The 22,105-nt window shown below is 33.1% G+C and overlaps 1 protein-coding gene across 3 annotated transcripts in view; it reads left to right on the top strand.

Moving 5' to 3' along the window:
* LOC130899133 (caskin-1) overlaps positions 1–22,105 on the top strand; it is a 142,795-nt gene that overhangs the window by 81,567 nt on the left and 39,123 nt on the right. For all 3 annotated transcript variants that reach the window (XM_057808913.1, XM_057808912.1, XM_057808911.1), the window contains one exon: positions 21,135–21,305. In XM_057808913.1, the coding sequence (XP_057664896.1) occupies positions 21,143–21,305 (163 nt within the window). In that variant the 5' untranslated portion in view covers positions 21,135–21,142. The remainder of the gene's footprint in view (positions 1–21,134; positions 21,306–22,105) is intronic.

The following is a 22,105-nucleotide window of genomic DNA, read 5'->3' as shown; positions in this document are numbered from 1 at the left end:
ATTATGTAAACGACATTCGATAAATGAAAAATGTGACTACATTCATTCATTTAGTTTTTTTTATTCCAAAAATTATAATTTAAGCACCTGATTGATGATGATAATGAAGTTGTTAATTTTTACAGTCACTTAATTTTTTTAATAATTGTTATTATCTATTTTACAACTCTGAAATGTATTCTAAACTCTATTTTTCAATGGAACGTGAGCTTCAAATGTCGAAACGAACTCAACAACACTCGCTATAACTGAAAAAATATGTTATAAATCTATAAAATACATAAAAGTACACTTCATTTATTTATACTTAATAGATGTAATATTGGATTTGAGTTTGGCTTCTGCTTAAGGCCGTTTGACATAATCCAAGACAACGTGCAATGCAATGCAAGACGCAATATTTCTCAAAATCTCGCACGTGCAACATTATCGATTTGGTGCCATTTTTTTTGCGTGCATCGAGCTCCAAAAGCGATGTAGCAGCAGATATCATTATTGCCAGTTATTCGCTGATCACTTTTTTATTGTTTATTTCAATTGAGTCCGCTTGATGTGATGCAAAATAACGTGCAATGTAATGCGAGACGCAATATTTCTTGATTCGCAGGATTGGCAGATGAAGTTCAGCTGATTTTTTCATGTAAGATCTCGCACTTGCAATTTTATCAATGGGGTGCCATTTTTATTGGTTCTAAGTTTCAATTTTATAGAGAAATTAGTTCTGTACTGCTTATATTACATTTTATTTTCCTCGGGAGTTTTTTAAATGTTTCTTCGTCCATTTTCAACTAATTTTACTATGTTTTCTCGTTTAATTCTCTAGCTAAACTGTCCATTAGACTCCAAAAGCAAGTTAGAGACAGATATAATTATTGCCACTGTTTGAGGTTAGGAAATTGTTTACTTTTAATTTTGGAATTTTGATTAGTGGCAACCATGGTAAGAGACTTGCATAATGTCAAACGACCTGCAATATTCCTCTATAAAGTATTTTGTTCTTGCGAGGAATTACATGTAATTTCTTGTATGTTGTCATTAAGCAAATTGATTTTTGATTATGAGTTATTCGCTTTTCCGTCGTTTGTTTCGGAAAAAAATCGTAGACGTTTTCTGGGCAACGTCAAACCTTCGTTTTCATCTACAGATGTATTGAGAAGCTCTCATCTCTAATATAGAATTAGCTATCCAAATAATTTGTTTCTACAATAGCCACATCACGTTTAACTACTTATTAGTTTTGATCTGATACTCTGTGGCAATATTTATGTACAGTTTCAATAATGGAATGATACACATCAGTAGACAGATTTTAACTTACTTAAACCTAAAGAGTGGCGCCTTTTTTGTGCCATATGTAGTGGCGCCAAGAACTACGGAGCCAGATTTAAGAGTTCGTTAAAGTTTTGTAAAAATTTGGCTTAATTCACAAGAAATACGGAGAAATCAATTTTCTTGTATAAACTTGTAATTAAGTTTTTTCAAATATTTTTTATTTGCTGCAATGATTATGTTTTTGTTTCCTTTTTGGTATATTTTTATGTTGTTTCATCAATTTTCTTTCATTTTAACTTTTCCATACCAGACCATTTACGTCTCGTTTTAATTACTTATTCATAAACGCATAACAGTAATAAAACTTCGTAACCCTTGCAAAAATAATATAGAATGATACTTTCAAGTAATACGAGGGTTGCCTGAAAACTTTTTCAACACAATCTCCTTTTGAGTGTATACACTTAGTTCTACTATGCGTTTACATAAGCGATAACGTTCTCGTCCGATGAAAATCTCCCTCCGGCAAGTGAAACTTTAAGGTTAGGAAACAGGAATCAGTCGCTAGATCTGGTGAATAAATACTATGGGTGCACAACTACTTCGAAGTACAATTCTTGAATTTTATCCATTGCCATCGAAGTGTGAGAAGGTGCATTGTCCTTAGGAAACATTGAAGTCTGATACTCTTCAGCTGTTGTTTCATCTTTTTGAAGATAGTCGATGAATATTCCAAAAAACGGTCTCCCGACACTTTTTCGGTCGATGAAACCGTTTTTTACTTTTGCGGAGCAGATTTTCCCTTTGTAATCCACTGTTTTGGATGTTTTTTTGTTCTAGTTGTAGATATTGATTCAGATTTCATCCACAGTTATAATTAAACTCATTTTGCTTCAACTGCGTCAATAAATCATGAAAAATGCTCTTTCGAAAGCGCTTTTGGTCCACAGCATACACATTTCTTTTGTCAGTATATAGCAAATGTATTGTTCTGGTATGCCGATAGCCTCTTCTATCTCTCTAATACTTATTCGATGATCGTCCAGTATCATTTGGTGAAATTTTTCAAGATAGCCGATGACTCAATCCCATGAATATTTCAAAAAAAAAACTGTCGCACTCAATTTTCCGGCCTATGAAACCGTTTTTTACTTTTTCGGAGCAGGTTTTTGCAATCCACTGTTTTGGAAGTTTTTTCGTTCTAGTAGTACAGAGATTGATTCATATTTCATCTAGAGTGATAATTAGACTCACTTTGCTTCAACCGCGTCAATAAATGCACTTTTGGTCCAAAGCATACATAATTATTTTGTAAGTATATAGCAAATACATTCTTTTGATACGCCGATATCTCAGTATCACTTGGTGAAACTTTATCGATGTTATCGCTTATTGGCGCAGTTTTTGGTCGTCTCGAATTCAGCTGCCCAAAATTATTTGGTCGTGAATGATGATTAACAATCTCTGTACACAGTGTCTAACTATCTCTAATTTGCGTAGGCTGATGGCTTTATACTAAATTTTTTTCAAGACGATAACGTGTCAGATAGTGTAATTGTTGTAAGTGTTGGTGTAGTGGTAGTGTAAACAGCAACGGTTCCAGAAATCCCAACTTTTTCAATTTATACAAACTAAGAAATATGTCGACTATGATGTAACAAACTAAAACTGTTGTTTTGTATAATATTATAACTTTTATAAGTCGCGTATTATTGCAATAACAAAAAAAATTAACAATAAAAATAATTGGTTACATATATTGTGCTGAAAATATTAATCCGTCACTTAGAGAAAGAACGTTAATAATAGCTGCATCTATTAGTTTGTCAGAATATTATCTTCTACATAGACAATTCTTATGCCATGACACGTTCGATGGATTTCTTCTAATGTTTGCTAGTTAAAACTATATATTCTTTCGCGCAACTGCCTTTTTAATAATGTTCATATTTAATGGGATTTCGTCCACAACATACACTTCAAATCGATTTTAGTGTTGTTTTCTAGTAGTAAATTTCCAAATATGAATTTCCAACTATTTGTTCAAAATTTCATCATAAAGCATAGTAAATTGCACATGCCGTTGACATAGGGATACTAACAAGATCGAGGAGAGAAATTTGTGGTTGAAGCAAAGCAATTTGGCTAACAAATAAAAAAAAAATGAAAGGAAATGTAACTGTGACAAAATTAATCAATTTGATTATCTAGAAGTAACCAAAACATCCGCAAATCTAGAAGAAAATGAGATACATAAGAAAATTCTAAAAAGTAACTGATCGGAAGGATCGTTATCGAAAATACTGATAGCAAAAACTTTTCAGGAACAGTCAAAATTAGAGCGAATTGAAAAATTCTAAAACTAGCAGTTCTATACGTATCAGAAAGATGTACGATGACAAAAAATATGAAATTAACTCGAAATATGGGAAAAACGAATCCTCCGCGGTGTCAAAATGGCAGATGATATCTAGAGAAGACGTATAAACAGAGAACTGATTATGATATACAAAAAATCTAAAATAAGAACAATAGGTCGATCAAAAAGAGCCAGATGTCTATTGCCAGATTGCCACAGCAGAGAATGGTGCTGGAGAGAAAAGAAGGAAGGAAAGCTAGAAGAAATACAGCGGGATATAGATGAAGTAGGAAAGAAAAATAGTGAAGAAGATTGAATACAAGATTCTAGAAGATCTGCAGAATTGCACCATTTATATTTATTAATAACTCTAGACCTGAGGATCTTTTCATAGAGAAAATATTTTAAATCCTAACTATTCATTATGAAAGGCCTATGGAATTGATTTATTGTTCCGCTATTAGGAATACATTTTAAATAATGAATAACAACAGTACCATAATGTTTGATCCTACTTGTTGTTGTTAACCTTCAAACCTTCAGATTCTTATCACTTACCTCCCGTAGTACAAAATAATGAACCTCCCTCACATTTTCTTGACATCCAATCAAACTTATTCAATATAAAAAATGTCTATCTACACAAAAAAAACTAAATGTATAAACAGAGAAGTATAAACTGAGAACTGATTATGATATATAAAGAGCATAAAATAAGACCAATATTTCGATCAAAATGAGCAATATGTTTATTACCAGATTGCCACAGCAAAGAATTGTGCTGGAGAGAATAGAAAGTAGGAAAAAAGAGGGCGTCAAAAGAAAAAAATGGCTAAAAGAAATCAAGAAGATTGAATACAAGATTCTAGAAGACCTGCAAAATTGCACTATTTATATTTAATAATAACTCTAAAATAGAGGATCTGACGTTTATTTAAGCAAAACACGCCATTTGAATTTTAATCTGACGTAACTGAAAATGGATGTAAAGATTTTCATAGAGAAATCATTTTAAATCCTAACTATTCATTATGAAAGGCCTAAGGAATTTGGCCCATTGTTTGATTTATTGTTCCACCGCAATTAAGAATACTTTGTAAAGAATAAATAACAACAGTACCATAATGTTTGATGCTACTTGTTGTTGTTAACCCAGATTCTTATCACTTATCTCCCGTAGCACAAAATAATGAACCTCCCTCACATTTTCTTGACATCCAATCAAACGTATTCAATATAGAAAATGTCTATCTACACAAAAAAGAATAAATGTAACGTAAATGTCATTAACGCGCAGCATGATATGATCGATTACACCGAAAAACGAAAAGCATTAGTTGGTTAGGTTGACCAGCAACGTAGAATCTTGTTTTTAGCTTCCTTTTGAATTTTCGAGCTACGAAAAAAATGTTTGAAAGGTAAATATTTTGATGCGTCTACAATCGTAAATCACACAATATACCTATTGTCGGCCCGGAAACACGTTGCCTTTTAACTATTAAACACTTCAATGAATACTGTTTATTACTTTGGCGTCTGAACCAATTATATATACACATAAATTGATATTGATGGGAGTGAAAATAGTTTTTAGAGGCATTGTCGTTAAACCAACAAATTAAATGATGATTTATCCAGAAAACAATGATCGAATAGAGTTAGATAATTCTATCATGTGGTTTTATCGTTTTCCTTTCAAATGCTCCTTTGATCATTTCTATCGTAGATTCCCTCTTCTGTTTGATCCACATGTCAACAAATCCAACGTCAGATAATTAAGGTACGGAATATATGGATCAATGATCACATAAAGCGCACCAAACAGTAACTTCTTTGTGCGTAACTGTGTGTAATTATTTTTTTTTATTGACGTACTACCAACAATTTTATCAAATTAATTACATGCGGGAGATTTATTTTAAGATCTCTCATAATTCTCTGAACGAGGTCGAAAAAAAAAACTGTTTATATTGTCACCTATCTTTATAGGTCAGACACTTGAAATCTTGAAATCAGATACTCGAAATACTTTAAGTCTTAAGGTATTAATACAATAAGACGGATCACACTTGGATAAACACCTTTTTGATATGAGACACCAATATAGAACACAACGACAGAAATTTGATATGAATACGATGGAATTTCAATTATTATAAGATTTGGTATCGAAATTAAATACGGCGGAAAGTTTGAATACACTGAATCCAAATAAGCGTACAGCCTCTACCCATAGTGTGCACGAAACAATTGATTGTTGTCGATTCGTTAGGTGACGACGTTGGAAACAGTTGATTCGTTCAAAATAAACATCTCAAATAACAAAAAATTACAACAAAACTGAGTTTTTATGGAGAACTTGGGTTTACCATTAGAAAAAAAGCTCCCATACGTCTCTATGTCTAGTAAAGAAGTGAACTAGAGGTCGAATATTTCCTCGTAGTATTTACAGATTTATCTTGAAGAAGGACAATTTTACTCCTAGTTGTGGGTATCAGGAAGGATTTGTCATGATATTTAGCATTAGCAGAAACTGAATTCTATTCGAAATCAATACGTGCTTTTTAGCTTTTGCTGAGTTAATAGAGAAGTTTGACTTAAACTGTACACACTTGACAAAGACTTTGGGGTCCATCCGTAAATTACGTTTCACTAATTTTAGGACACTTTAACTCCTTCCCAGTCCTTGTCACAGGTTGTCACATTTTTACAACCCCCCTACCTCCTGATGTGACATATTTAAAAATAATCAAAAGAAAACTGTTATTTTTATTTTTTTATTACTTTTATTTTATAATCTTAAATAAAATCAACGTAAATTCAAATATTTTAGATATCGGAAAACACAAACGACTAGTGAGGAAGCAATAAATGACTAATTATGTTAATTAAAAACACAAAATTAATCATCTTATGTCCATGGCCTTTGGACCACTCCTTTATATTAGCTATGACTGGTAAATCAGGCACTTCATTCTTTCGTTCTGAATTTTAACATCTTCAGTGTCTACATCGTCTTCTTCCGTCCGTAAAGCTTCGTCATTATTCATTAAACAAAGTAAATTAGAGTCTCAACACCGCTCTAGATGTAAGTTGTTGTTGCTTAAGAGAAAATCTCATATCGGAAGTGCTAAATTACTAATAAATATAAATAAAGTTTTTTATTCACGTATAAATTTCGAACTATGAATTTTGACTTTTAACATGTGATGTAACATGTTTTTGACCCCCTGTCCGTTGTCACACTATGTCATATTCTGGTGTTCCCCTTCCCCCCTAAACATGTGACGTAATTCATGGATGACCCCTCGTCAAAAATATCTGATACATGAATTTCTTGTATCCTCTGCATAAGAGTAAGAAAGATCTAGTACATAATACGCAGGCGCAGACTTACAAATGACGAAGAGACAGAATAATAGAAAGGAAAGTTCTAGTCAGTGAATAATTTTCAGTAATTCTGATTATTCCTGACTGGGAATCAGACTCAGATCTAAGTTGGAATTTCTTGAACCGTTGGTAATATTCGAACACAAGTGAAGTGAGGGTGCATTGAGCGCACATTTGCTGGTATAAAGGCCTGACCTGACCTAACCTAACCTAACCTAACCTAACCTAACCTAACCCAACTTAACATAACCTAACCCAACCCAACACAACCTAACCATTCTTAAATTGAAAGGCTTTTTTGTGGAAAATTTAAAGTACAAAATTTTTCAATTATTTTGAAACTAATACCAATATGCACTCATTCTTAGAAAAAAACAATTTTTTCTATCATTTTTGTTCAATATTTTATATAATATGAACATTTGCTAATTTTGAAAAATCTTAGATGTTGCTGTTGGTTTCTCGTTTTGTCTTAATGATAATAATTATTCAAAAATTCGTATGTTTTCCCATCTCTAGAACTAGGAGATTAAATTTTCTTGTGCGTTCGTCGAACGATCTTTCGGATTCGACACAGATAATGTGCGCTAGATGCACGAAATATTTTCTAAATTTGCCTGTGCGCTCGATGCACCCTACCCTAACACTCAGAATTACACTGTCTGACGCGCTTTTTGATAACCAAGCTACTCAGAGACTGAAGGAAAACGTAACATACTTTCAGTTTCTGAAGACGATAACTTGGTTATCGAAACGCGCATCAGACAGTGTAATTGAGAGTGTTGGTGGAATGGTAGTATAAACAGTGTGATCAGATTCAGATCTATTGGTTTCAAAACGCAAAATTATTTTTAAAATAACATACAAAACATCTCACGCTAGTGACATCAATTTTCTCATCAGTAATTTTATTCTTATGCCAATTATTATTTTCCTTTTGATTTTATTATTGCTAAAACAGTATGTGTGATGATTGGCACTGCACGAGGACTGTAACAGATATTTTGTTTTTCAGATAATACCTGTGATTTCTCACAATTCGATAAAAAATTGTATTACACGAAATACAGTAACAGCTTCACCCTCAGGCAAATAAAACAAAGCAGATACAGCAAAAAAACACAATTGCAACAAACACGTGAATTAACTCCAAGAGAACGTTCAAAACTATTTCATTAAGGGTGTTCAAAAAAAAACTGATATAATATATTTTTTGGACGTGTACATACTACGAAAATTTCTTGAACTGTCTTATTTTTTGCACCAATTCTTGTTAAAATTCTCATTTTGTCAACTCATTTCTACCAAAGCTGAATTATTTATATAACGATGAAAATGTTGAAATTGAAATACTAATTGACCAAGGAAACAAGTAGGCCGCGCAACCATGATAGAACCCACAAATGAAATTCAATTTCTTTTTGCGTTACGGCTTTCATAGCGTTTCGAGATTTTTTTATTTTAAATTAACATAAATGTATTATTTTCATAATGAGCAAAAAAATTACCTATAATATTCTCGCTTTTATGTGTTTTTGCGCCCACTTTGGATAGAAATCTTTTAAAATTTTCCTCGTCTTAATTCAATAATATTTGGTTACATTATAGTCTCTTCACGAAGCGCCGATAAAACAAGAAATCATAAGAAAAAGGAAAAATGAGAGAGAGAGAGACATGCTTTATTTTCAAAAAAATTTACAATTTCTAGACAAAAGCTTGTAAAAACTAAAAAAAAACATAAAAATAACTAAATAAAGATACAAAAAAAAATAAAATTTCAATATACGAAAACAGCTTCACAAGGTCCAGATTCGTCCACCTATGGAGAATTGTTCTTACATTTGGAGTTGGCTCCCAATTATACCCTGAGGATGCTCGACGCGACTACAGAAGAGAGCAAGCAGAAACTTGGACAGTTTAGAGCATAAAATAAAGGCCGCTGACCTGACTCTGTTTTACCGTTACCATCAAGGCAGATGACCTCTCGAAGTATCCAATATAATCCCACCTAGATGTGCAAGACCTACTCAACTAGCACACGTGGTTAGTAAACACCGAGTTAGCCTGCAGCCGCGAGGAGGTCAATTTATCGAGACTCCTTGCTTTGAAGAAGTACAAGCCTGTGATGTCTGATACCAAAGCACGTCTTTCCCGAACACTACAATCTAAAGAAATTCATTATCAATATCCACAGGCATCTCAACACGGTCGGCTCCAGTCGAACTACTCGAGTGTAATAGAGTTCACCCTATGCTTGCTTTTCACATAAAAAAGAACTTAATTCAACACGGCATGTCCATAGATTCCATCAGTAACACTTTGCATCCAACCAGAGTGTCCGTGGATTTCATTGTAGAAAGAGCTTAATTGTGGAAATGAGATTCAAGAAATCAAACCAAACGCTCATTGTTGTGCTAGACAAATAACGGATCTCTCAAGAGTTGACAAAAATTATATAAATATTTGTATATCAAAAGAATATATAAAACGGTAGTAAGACCCACCGCACATTTGCATGTGCGACATGGATATTAAAATAGGCAGATGAAGCCATGTTGGAAAGATGGGAGAGGAAGATACTAAGAGGAATCTACGGAGGAGTACACACGAAGAGGGCTGGAGGAGAAGAATTAATGAAAAATTGGATGAACTTTATGGAGAAGCTACAATAAGATCATTTATTAAGAGACAGAGAGTGAGATGGTTAGGATATGTTGAGAGACTACATAGAGAACGAATACCAAAATTAGTACTTCGAAGAAGACCAATAGGGAAAAAGAGAAAGGGGCGACCAAGGAAGAGATGGTATGACTGTGGAATGGAAGACCTAAAAAATAATAATGTTCAGAATTGGAGAGAAAAAGCTGTGAACAGGAAGGAATGGAGAAATATTGTGTAGAAAATGCAAAATAAAGAACTTTGATATATAATATATAAAACTATGTAATATTGCCATTCTTGCCCTACGCCTATAGAGCATAATATATATCAAACGTGAGATATCAATACAAAACCTAGAATATATAAATATAAATAAATGATTTTTTTTAGGTGTATTTATTATATTTTTTTTCTCTTGTAACTTGGACTTTTTTTATATGATTACGTAGTGATAGGATATTCTAGAGAGTCACTAAGTGTTTAAGCGTATTCTAAGACTAAACTCATCAGACTCGGATGGGCTATAAAATCAACACATTATGAAATACATTTAGAAAAACGTAAAATTTGATTGACAAACATTGTTTTCTGTAAAATCCCCTGTTCCTTTATACTAACACTACCCTAGTAATACCCGTCGCGGCTTCGCCCGCGGTTTATTAAACCTCGCGTATTATAGGGATAATTCAATGAGAAATGACTTATTTATTCTATGAATTAATTCAATTTGGAAGTGTTATAAAGAAAAGACACATTATCATTTAAAAATTGCACACATTTATTATATATATGATAAATAATATAACAAATACATACCTACATAAAAATATTGAATAAATGATTTATTATTAAAGTAACAATGATTACAAAAACGCAAAACAAAATATTGTATCATATATAATTTATGTCAATATTTCTCTGTAAACCACGTTAGTTGTTTTGCTATCTTTTGCTAAAATAACACTAAACTTGACGGAGAACTTACTCGTGCAGGCTACATAAAATTGACCATGGGAGAAACAGTTCTATCTCAAGACGGAGAAATTAGTTTTTAGATATTCACACGGGAACCATTTCTAAAAAAGAATCGCTTTGATATCTCATTTTGTCATGAAAATTTGCTAAATATATGGTTCCGTAATAAAAATTTTTGTTCAACTCTTTGAACTCTTTCCAAGTCGAATTTTTAATTTTGAATTTTGAAAAACGAAAAATTTGAATTTGCAAACATACCCCGTTTTATCCTTTTAAAATCGAAATTTTGCAAAATCCTTTCTTAGCGCACCTCTACACACCTATACAAACATACCCTCAAAATTTCAAGTCTCTATATTTAATAGCCTTGGCTGGGCGTTGATGAGTGAATGAATCAGTCAGTCAATCAGGACATCCTCTTTTATATATATAGAATAAACCTCACGATAGATGTCTTATTTCTTAGAAATCCATTTGATATAATATTTAATGAACATATCTTTATAATTACCATTTACATAATTTTTAGAACCAATTTTAAAATTAAGATTTCTCTAAATGCACTTTCCGATAATAGATGATTTTTTAGAAATCTATTAACATCAGTTTCGTGAAACCGATTGACAAGACTGAAGATTAGAGATATCTCTTGAAATGTAGGTTTGTAGAACCGATTCGTCATGGGAGAATTGCTTTAAATTTTTAATAAACAACTTCGAGAAGGAAGTGGATTGGCGACCTTGGCAGGTTACCGACAACAACGTTTTGCTTTCAACTTATAATAATTTTGATTTTGTTTCTTGACATATATGTTGAAATTAGTTATAGTAAGGCTTAGTATTTGAGAAAGTACATAATTGTTAAAAATGTTATATGAAGTTGAGTGAAAATTATCTTTGTGAAATAAATTGATTTTTTTGATATAAACTCCGCCAAAAAAGGTTTCGCATCACTATGATTTCTGATTATTATAATGAAATTTAATAACTGTTATTATTTATATGAATGTATTCACATAGTTCTTAACCGTTTTCTGTTTTTAAATTAATAACAGTTACTCTTTCCAATACTATTATTATTTTATCGATAATTTCTGAATTAGAATACGTTTATGGCCAGTTACAGCAACCAAATGTTAAAAATTTTGCGTCCCGCTTTAGAGATGGTCCGCAACCACGGAACATTTGTTTAAACTAACTAAAATGGGGAAATGCTTCACTGCCCCGACTATAGGCTTAAGAACCTGGAGCTCTAATCACATCACGACAACGCCGTGACCAAGTCCTCCGAGTAATTTTGGTCAAAATTCTCCCACTCCATCATTCCCACATCTTGCAGTGGTTAAAGGTTAGCTGGTATCAAATCTGTGGATCTCACCCTAATCTTAATAGGGTTTAAGTCTGGGCTGTATGCAGACCACTCTAAAACAACAATATTTACCTCTTGAAGGTACTAGTATGCTATTATAGGTACTTGGGGACGTGCGTTATCATGCATTAACACAAAGTAATTGCTTATAAAAAGGCGTAAGGACAACATATGGCTCTAAAATTTGTATAAAGTATCTATGATCAGTTAACGATCATTCATATGATAGTACTAATTCTGTATGAGCCTTTGAAGATATTCTACTCCAAAATTTGTTAAAGGTGTTATGTTGCAAGGAAAATACCCCTAACCATTTCTTCTATAAACGGTTTTCTCAGAGTTGAAGTTGAACTCGCTCGTGAAAAGTACATTACCCCAATTTTGAACATTCCAGTTTTTGGAAACTAGCTGCACGCTGTTCCCTGGTAAGTTGAGGAACAGTGACAGCTACGGCTCTGACTACAGAATTTTATAAAACATTTCTTGCGGTTTCAGAAGGTATTCTTACATTTCAAGGATGAGCTAAATCTTATTGAAGCTGACTTGCCGTTTCATGCATGTCTTCTTCGTAAAGCTTGCGCTCTAAAAAATCTACCACCTGCAGGTGGAATTACCGATGGTCGACCCTACATTGGCCTTGTTTCATGTTCTTTGGTCTTTCGATATCTCGCAATTATCTCAGACACAGTTGACTGATTAATTTCCAGGGTATTGGCAACGTACCTTTGAAGGCACCCGTCTTTAATAAGACCATTTATTCTAACAATTTGTTTCCTTGTTAAATTTCAAATTCTGTTTACGTGCTTTTCCACATTAATTTAAAATGTGCCGAAAAAAAACTGGTAAGAAGCAAAATCCAATTAACATGTCTTTCAAATTTTTTATGAAAATTATACTAATCGATATTTATTTTACCTCTGTTTCTGTATTTTTGTTAGTTTCTATTAGTGCAACATGAATAAAATTCGTAACAAATAAGGTTATTTTGGGTGATAGACGGATTTCGGCCAATTTTTCTAAAACTTGGCACAATGATAGTTAGAAGCAAGCTAATTGAAAGTCTTGATGGGTACGAAACCCCAAAACCCCCCAACCACGTCGTCAAAACTGCCCCTGAAGTGTTCGAAGGTCGCCTGGGAGGAGATGAATTGATTTTGGTCAATTGTTCTTGGCACAATGATAGATCAAGATGCAAAACCAGATTTTCCTCACCTCATATTAGAAAACTTAGAGAAAATTTTTGCTTACCAATTATTTTTTTGTTACTGTTTACCTGGGAAGTTATTTGTCAATACACTCTTTCAACTGACATAACCTCGTACTCTAATTTTAAAGTGAGTTAGCTATAATTGAGTTTGTGTCCTTCACAAAGTAGTTGTGTTGTGATCAGTTAAAAAATTTCATAAGTTCATAGACCAGACGACCTTTCTTAAAATTAATGGGACGCACGATATCTTTAAGGTATTTAAAATACCATCTATTTTATAACAAAGCTGAACGGCCTAAAGGTAAGTAAGTCATTAAAAAAGCATTTTGAGTAGACTAAGATGGAAATTAAAATTATCTATCACATCAGTAAAATTTCATATTACATGGAAGAGAAAAGGCAGGTCCAGACTATATATACAAGTATATTAATTTCTATATAAAATTGATGCTATTGCATATAAAAACTGGATAATTTTGATAATTAATTTAAACATTGTTTTATTACCCTTTTCACACAATTTTTCAAACAATTTCCTTAAATATTTTTACATTGATAGAAATAACCCTTACTTATCATGAAAAGTTACCTTGTCTTCATATTTCAAGAGGAACATAATGAGAAGAAGTTGATGTTCCTTCTGCCCTATAACCACTGCTAAAAGATAAGCTCTGTAATGACAACTCTGGCAGATAGTTGGAATAGTAAAGTTACCACTTCATATCTTCAAAGTGTTTTATCTTCTTACCTTTGAAAAATTGGTACTATCAGATCAGAAAATAATGTATGTACATAGTCCTGGTTGACCTACATACAGGGTCCTTCACGACGAGCTGAATCCATATGTATATGGGAAAGTACTGCGACTAGTGTTCTGAAAATTTGCTTGCATGGGTTATACCGGAAGTGGACCCAAACTTCGTTATTTTAAACGGAATGCTATAGTTTTTATTAAATTTTTGAAATCTACGCAAAATTTCAATATAACTATATATGAGGCATCGTATGCCTAAAGTCCAGCATTTTTTAATTATTTCACATCTTCGAAATTTTTGGACACATGCAGCCCTCCACTTAAAAAATTATATTTCTAATAACTCTAATGACAAGGCAACATTTATAGCTCATACATAATGATTGTCCTGCTCATTTTAGACGATAATATGTCAAAAACCTATTGGATTCGATAATTACTACTGGGAATGTTATAGGTATAAGGAATTGTATCTATATCCGAATTTTTTCACCTCCTAGGTCTAGGGCGTAAAAGTGGGCAAGGTCAAGTGAATGATCCACCTACAGGTTTCTCGGACCATGTACGGCGCATTGGTTTGGTTAGGTTAAGTGAGACAAGTTAAGTTATGTTTGTACCTTTGAAAACCTTGTCTAATCCGTTACCTCCTTGCGGTATTCTATCGCTCCGTGTAGCACTTTATCGGTCGCTTGCATTATCCTCAGCAAAGAACACCCCATTTCTACATCGAACCCTCCAGAAAACTGGACCCATCATCCCTATTCCACAATAAAAGACTTGCATATCTCCGATTGTAGGCATCTTCACCGAATCAAATTTGGTCAATAACTTACCTTACTCCATTTACATTTTTTATGAGAAATTTCATCAGAATTAGAGGTAGGTGGTATACTGAAGTCTTACGAGATCTTGAGGCTTTTCTTTTTCCTGCCGATAGTGTATTAATTTCACAATATTGTAGGAAAAATTCTAGAAAAGGTTAAAATTTTCTAGAAATCTAGAAAAGTCTAACTAATAGAATGACTGAAAATTGTTTGCTATCATCAAAACTTATATTCCGTGTTCCTTTTGTTAACAACTTCTCCCTAACTCGTTCTATCTCCAAACTCTTTATTCTGAAGGGATTTTTAACTCAATATTCGTTTGTTTTTTCTTCTTTCCTTCCTATACGAGTCCATTGTGATATTACTTTAGCAGCCTCAATAAAATACCTTCCGTACTGTTTTATACAAGTCCTCTCTATAGCTTTTTGTATATATTACAAAAAAAAGTGAGACCTAGTGCATTCGAAATCATCAGAACTAACCTTCTGCTTTCCTTTTCTTAATAACTTTCCCCTAACTCGACCTATCTCTAAACTCTTTATCCCGAAAGTTATTCTGTTAAGTCTTCCTCGTTTGGAAACTTTTGGTTGAATACCTCGTCTGGATATAGTCGTATTGGTTTATATCAGGTCCCCTTTCAATCTATTTGTATGTATTACGAAATCAACAACCACGAGGTAGAAAAACGTGAGATTCAGTGCATATGAATAGCGATGCATAAACCGATATGTTAATAATTATAAGATGCCGTACTTCTAATAGATTTTTCTTACGACAGTACTCATGGATATCGATGTAGAGGCGCCAAAACTGTCGTCTACTGGACCATATCATTCTCCAATGCCTTTCACCATTACGTTATATTATTATGAAAACAAAAGAATATCTTGTGATCAAGAACACAGAACCGGCCTTCAGAAGTTTTCAATTTCCATTCAAAGAATCATCCATAAGTTTTATGGCTTTTTAAATATATTTTCAGATTTTCGATTTTATCTCCCTATTGTTTGATTTTTAGTTAAATCCTACAAATATTGAAAGTGACTCATATTATAGAGCATTTTATAGACGAATCAAATTAGAATTTTACTATGTACCAAAAAGCTGGTTTTAATACTGACTTAATTTTCGAATACCAAAAAAAATTATTAAAAAAGTGGTTACCAACAAAAACTGTTTAATATTCTACAAATTTACAAAACATTTTTCTTTTACTCATTTTCCAAACACTATAAGTTTAAGGTACTACTATTAAAAGTGGTATCAGATGAGGATTTCTTTTCGATGTCATAAATTGTACTGCGAAGCTCTGCTAAAACCACAGGCATAAAGAAAAAACTAAGAAAATTCGGGTGAAGATGAAGAAGCCTTATTTCTTAGATCATTCACATGGACCATGTTTCTTTAGAAATATTACGAGACTTGGCGAGTGTCCTATTATAATAAATATCTTTGCGGCTTTTATTTTCTTATAATAAATGTTTCTGTACATTTTTACGTAATTTTGGAAGAAGACATTGCTGAGAATCTCCTTAGGAGAGATAAAAATCACATGTTCTTTACCCTCAGTGGACCAGAATACTACTCTTATTGAAAAAAAGAAAGTAATGCAAACATCTAAAAGAAATAGTTAACATCAAGTTTTTGTAGATGGTTTATCGACAATTTCAATAGCCCTACGTATATTGGTAGTGACTCAGGATTCATGGGGAGAGTAGAAAGATTGGCAGCTAGAATCATCCAACATCCCAAACAATGAGCATTTCCCAGGATTCGAAAAATGTCAAAAATTGATTTCTTTTACGTTTTTCCAATCCTTTTATATTCAAAAAACATGTTCAAAAATTTCATAGCGAAATTCGAAATAACAACTGCGACAGAAAAGATTTTAAGCTTAAGGGACTAGTCCGGTTATAATTTTCAAAAATTTTTAAAACTTTATTACCAAAAAATAATAAACCAAAAATTTTATATGGAATTTTAATAAAGAAAACGAGAAAATAATTCTTAAGAGTAATTCATAACTCAAACAAAACTCAATTAGTTTAGTTCTTTAGAGCCCTTGTATTTGGAGTTAACTCTCTAGAAATAGAAGAACTTCGAAGTTGAGATATTTACAGAGCTTCTTCAAAACTCCTGACGATTTTTTTATTTCTTTTAGGATATACTCGAATTGAAGATCTCTATTTAGATCGTCGTTCTAAAGAAGCAGCTTTAATATCAAGATTTTGGTGTTTTATAGCTGTCTCAAAATAACTTCTAGTACTACCATTCAAGCCAACTTCCACACTAGTGTCAAAACGTTTTTATATATCAATAATTTATTCCGAAAGAATCGATTGTTCATCGCGCAGCCGAAACAAATAAAGCTACAATCATGAAATTTGGACAGTAAGCTCCCATTAAGACAGAATTTTTGGATTTTTAAACCGTGAGGGGTTAAATAAGGGACAGAAATTTGTATGAGAGTCCGTCAATTTTGTGTTTAGGCTAAAAATTGTATATCTGTAGTTAATCTACCAAAAATTATTAGACACCTATTTTCTTTAAAATTTTGAATACATAAACTAGGTTCACAAATACAGGGCGAGTTAAGACGCTGGCAACAGCTAGTACTTAATATTCAAATACTTATTTTTGTATCTAACATTCCATTTAAGTTTGATGTCGAGAATTTTGTAGATTCGATTTTTTTCTAAGATTGACCCTATTATCCTAGAAGTATAGTCCAGATCCATCCAGAACCATTGCGTCCTGGAACCTTCATTTACTTCTTTTTTGGGCTATCTATTTTAATTCTTATATTCTCTGTTGTAGGTGGGATTGCAGTATTATTGATAGTAGTGAAAATATTTTGTTTAGCTTCGTTATCAGGTCTTATTATCGAACATTTAATTCAAATTAAATCCATTAAGACCGTGTAAAAATGTAATAATCCTCTTAAACTCGAGTAGGAAATTGCATACTAAACTTTCTCTTTATATACAAGGTTGAACAAGTACTAGTAGTATTCCGTATTCGGTCATCTATTTCCAGTCCGGTTCTGATTTGTTGGTAAACCGAAACGCTGTTATTCGCCCACCTGTTTGTAGTTGAATGGCGCCAAAGAGTTAAATGGTCAGATTTATTGCAACTACAATGAATATATTAATAGAACAAGATATATAGTTTTTTCTACAATTCATATATTGAACAAAACCTACGCATAAATTACGTTATTTTTTCTTTCAAAACATTACCATTAGCGAAACTGAAATTCAGCTGTAGATAAATAAATAACTGCAGTGCTGCCACATTTAGTTTCGTGTCCTCAGAGTGATCTACGTAAACTGTTTATAGCATTTGAGTTGGCATTTGAATTCTGAGGTAATTAATTCACTAACTAAAATGCACAAAAATAACTGAGATTTGACACTTATCAAAATAATATTTTTCAAGTAAACTGAACATCAAATTAAAAAGTCAGACTTGAAATATCACGTCATAAAAATTTTATTGCATTTTGGGCCCTGGTTTTATAGTCGGTTTCTTTGATTAGCTCTATATCTAAACAGTCTGGTTCTTTAATATCGTTTCCTTTTCACTGTTATTAATCATTGCCAGAAAAAAACTGTTACTGAAATTCTGAATACATCCCGAAATATAACGATTTGATAATGGGAGAAAAGTGAGTTAAACTCAATTCATTGCCAATTTGTATTAGAAATCTTAGAAGATTGTCATATAATTAAAAATATACTGAGATCTTTCGGACCCCAGAGTGTATAGCAAAGGTTAATAAGTTATTTGACAGTCAAAATAACCAAATCGAAATTATGAATCTCTGAATTCTAAACAAATATTTTTCTATAATTTTGTTACAGGTATTTGTAACCAAAACAGAATAAAACCTATTTAAAATGTTTATATCTTACCTTGAATGTAGAAAACTGTTATGAGCTAATGGTAAAGTTTCGTTTAATTTACCAGTTGGCAGTGGTGTACCTCAAGATTCAGTTTCAGGTCCAATTCTTTTTGGTATTCATTTTGATTGCACAGACTCACGAATTAATGGTAAATTCACTTTATTTACTGATGACATCTGTGTAACCTGGAGTGGTCCAGGTATACAAGCTTCACATCCTACCATCTCAATAGTATTAAGTCCTGGTCTGACGCGAACGGGTTCTGTTTAAACATTAAAAATTCTTCAATTCATTCTACAACCTCTAAAACTCAACAATGACTTAATACGATCTTCAAATTCGATCAAGTTTCTTGGTCTACATATTGACGGTGCCCATGTAGAGACTTTGGTGAAAAAATTATCCTCTGCTTGTTTTGCTATTACATATATGTCTAAACAGCTCGATTTTCGTACTACTTTAACAATTTACTTCTCGGTGTTCGAATCGCACCTTCGGTATGGTTTGCCTTTCAAAAGGGTCTTGTAGCTTGCGCCTCTTCGAATATCTCTTTATATTTCAAAAAACAGCTATTCGTTACATTTATGGCTTAAGTAGTAGAACGAATTGCGAATTCTATTTTAAGAAATACAAAATTTTTACTCCTCGCTCTTTACGTTTTAGAATCCTTTTGTTTGGATCGCAAACACTTCCACAACTCAACTGGAAGAACCATTCATAGCTAATCTACCAGGAGAAAAAAATTGGACATTTACTTAACAATACCCACTTATGATCTTGTTAAAAATTACATCGTATTCAGTGCCAAAAAATTATTCAATCAGATACAATCAGAATTAAAAGTGGTTACTATGGAGTAAGATATTAATATAACATCTTATGATGCCTAGAATCAGATATAGGCAATCATAATGAATATCCTCGTATCTATGAAGGCGGTTTGATAGAAAAGTGATTTTTTTTCAAAGGAATTCTGAAGTAAATAACGGTGTCGAATTTTCATCATCATTCCTATCGATACGGTCAGCTATAGAAGCAGAAAACTATTTACAAGTTATTCCTTTGGAGGCGAAGGATAATATTTATTTAACTTCATAGTTCATAGTTACATTGGGGCGGCGAAGGCGCCGTTGAGCACATATGTCTTCAGATAGGCACGTCGTGCCCCAATTGTCGCTACCAAATGCTAATGTCCTTTGAGAAGCCGATCAGGAGCATTGGATTGAACCCTTTGTGATGTCATTAGGCAAGCCGTGAAGCTTGCATAAGCGTTTAAACCGCGCTCGTGTGAGTGCAGCGCACTCCGGATCGTCCATGATGCCCATGGTGTGAAGATGGCGTCTTAGATGGCGGTTTCTCGTCGAATTTTGCTCCTATTTAGATGGAGCAGTTATTTGTCTCATGCCAGGTGTCTTTATCTCGGTTACTTTAATTGTTTTTCCAAAGTAAAAATGATTTATTTTTCATATTTATTAAAATTAATCTGTTAATATGTGACATTTTGACCTCTGAAAAGTTACTTTTCCTTCAAATCGCCCTCGTATATTATACATATTTAATTAGAACATTTTTATTCTCTTCTGATTCACAATAATAATAAACTGGTTGACATTCGCTATGTTGTCGACATATGTATGATACACATCCTGTAATTCATTAAAATTTTTTATGTAAAGCGATTGCTAAAATATTAACACATATGTGCAAGCAATTTGTCTTTTTATGTCATGCAATTTCAAATATTTTTTTTTATTACCGACTAATATAATTTATGAACATTAATCATGGCTTATCGTAATACATTCGTTTTGTTTTTATTAAAATCGTGTCAAGTTCACACGATCGTATCCTAATACTTAAAATAAATTTTTCTATTAAAAATTTCACTACATATTATTTTTTAAATCTTAAACATATCAAAGCAGCAATCGGTTTAGAGGCGTACTTTAAACATATGAAAATAAAAATAACATTGGATTTTGATTGATCCTTGATTTCGATGTGTTCTCCTTTCCCAAATACCCCGAAAAAGAGTAAAGTTTCCTTTTTAATGTCCTCCGTGTTTGTATGCTTAACTGACGAGATAGTCCCCCAGTACCCAGTACCGTCTGAACGGGGTTTTAATGTTCAGAAAGCTTTCTGAATATTAGTGACGTTAGTGACAGAACTAATCCCCTTGACACCATAATATCCAGGAACTTACACCAGTTTGGCCTTTCTGTATAACCCTACCACCTCGAGTAAATAAAGATAAACTCACCAATGCTGTTAATCCTTAATCTAGTTAATTTCGAGTATTCACTGTGATAGGAAACCCTAGGTACAAAATATATTAGGCCTTAAGTGATTCTAGACTTTCAATTATTTGACATTTTGATCGCGTTGAAAAAAATTAAAGTTGCTTGTTATTTTGTTTCAGTGGGAGGCATGTCGCGGCCACCCAAGCCGGCGGCAACTGCGAAGAAAGTAGCCCCTCCAGCCGTTCCACATGAGTTCAGACATTCTGGAAGTTCGTTCGGATCCGCGGGATATGCTAGTTCAGAAGATACAGGATTACTGGCGTCGTCAGACACACCAGGTATCCCCAGAGGTAAGTTGTTGTCGGATATTAATAATAAGAATACATCATTTAAATAATTAAATTATTGTACAGAGTACAATTTACATTAAGAGAAAAAAAAGCAAAGTCAAAATCAAAAGGAATTCGAATAAGGATTACTGTATGTGTAAGTTTGTCCACGTAAATCTTCGAGCATTTCCAGATAACTTAAGCCTTGAAGCTTTAAAAAAATACAGAGATCTTCCCGATGGATACACACACCCCGGGTAGGTTTAATTCTTCTTACCAGAATCCTCACGTCTTCTAAATGAAGACTTCTGGTCGTTCCAGTACATGCAGTTATGCCGATTGACCGTACCGTTCAGCTTGAAGGTTGCTTCATCCGACCACAAAATAAACTACTGGAACTGTGGATCATTCTGACTGCATACCACATGCAAAATTCCAATCTACGATCGAAATCTTACTCGTGAAGTGTGTTGAGACGCGGACGGTAAACTCGATATTTGAAGTTCTCCCGATAGCCGCACTGCAGTTTTGTTCTGCCGTATCGGTAACAGAGCCCGCTTTCAAGAATTTCTAGTAAGTCTTACAGCTGTTTGTGAAATTCGGTTCAAACATAGTTTCGTAATCCGCTTTTGTGTAATGTCCTGGATACACCAAAGGACGAGAAGAGTCTTTATCTGCTTCCCTTTGTAGTAACTAGTAAAATACAGATCTTGGCTGTATGTCGTTAGACAAAAGGCCAATAGAGAAGTAGAAGAAGAATCCGCGTTTGTACGCAGATACAACAAAAATTATTTCTTGTAGCATGAACTTGTATCGGTGAT

The sequence above is a fragment of the Diorhabda carinulata genome, chromosome 10 (assembly GCF_026250575.1).
Source record: "Diorhabda carinulata isolate Delta chromosome 10, icDioCari1.1, whole genome shotgun sequence".
NCBI lineage: Eukaryota > Metazoa > Arthropoda > Insecta > Coleoptera > Chrysomelidae > Diorhabda > Diorhabda carinulata.
Note: the sequence above shows the minus strand (reverse complement) of the source record. Positions and strands in the feature narration are given on the sequence as shown.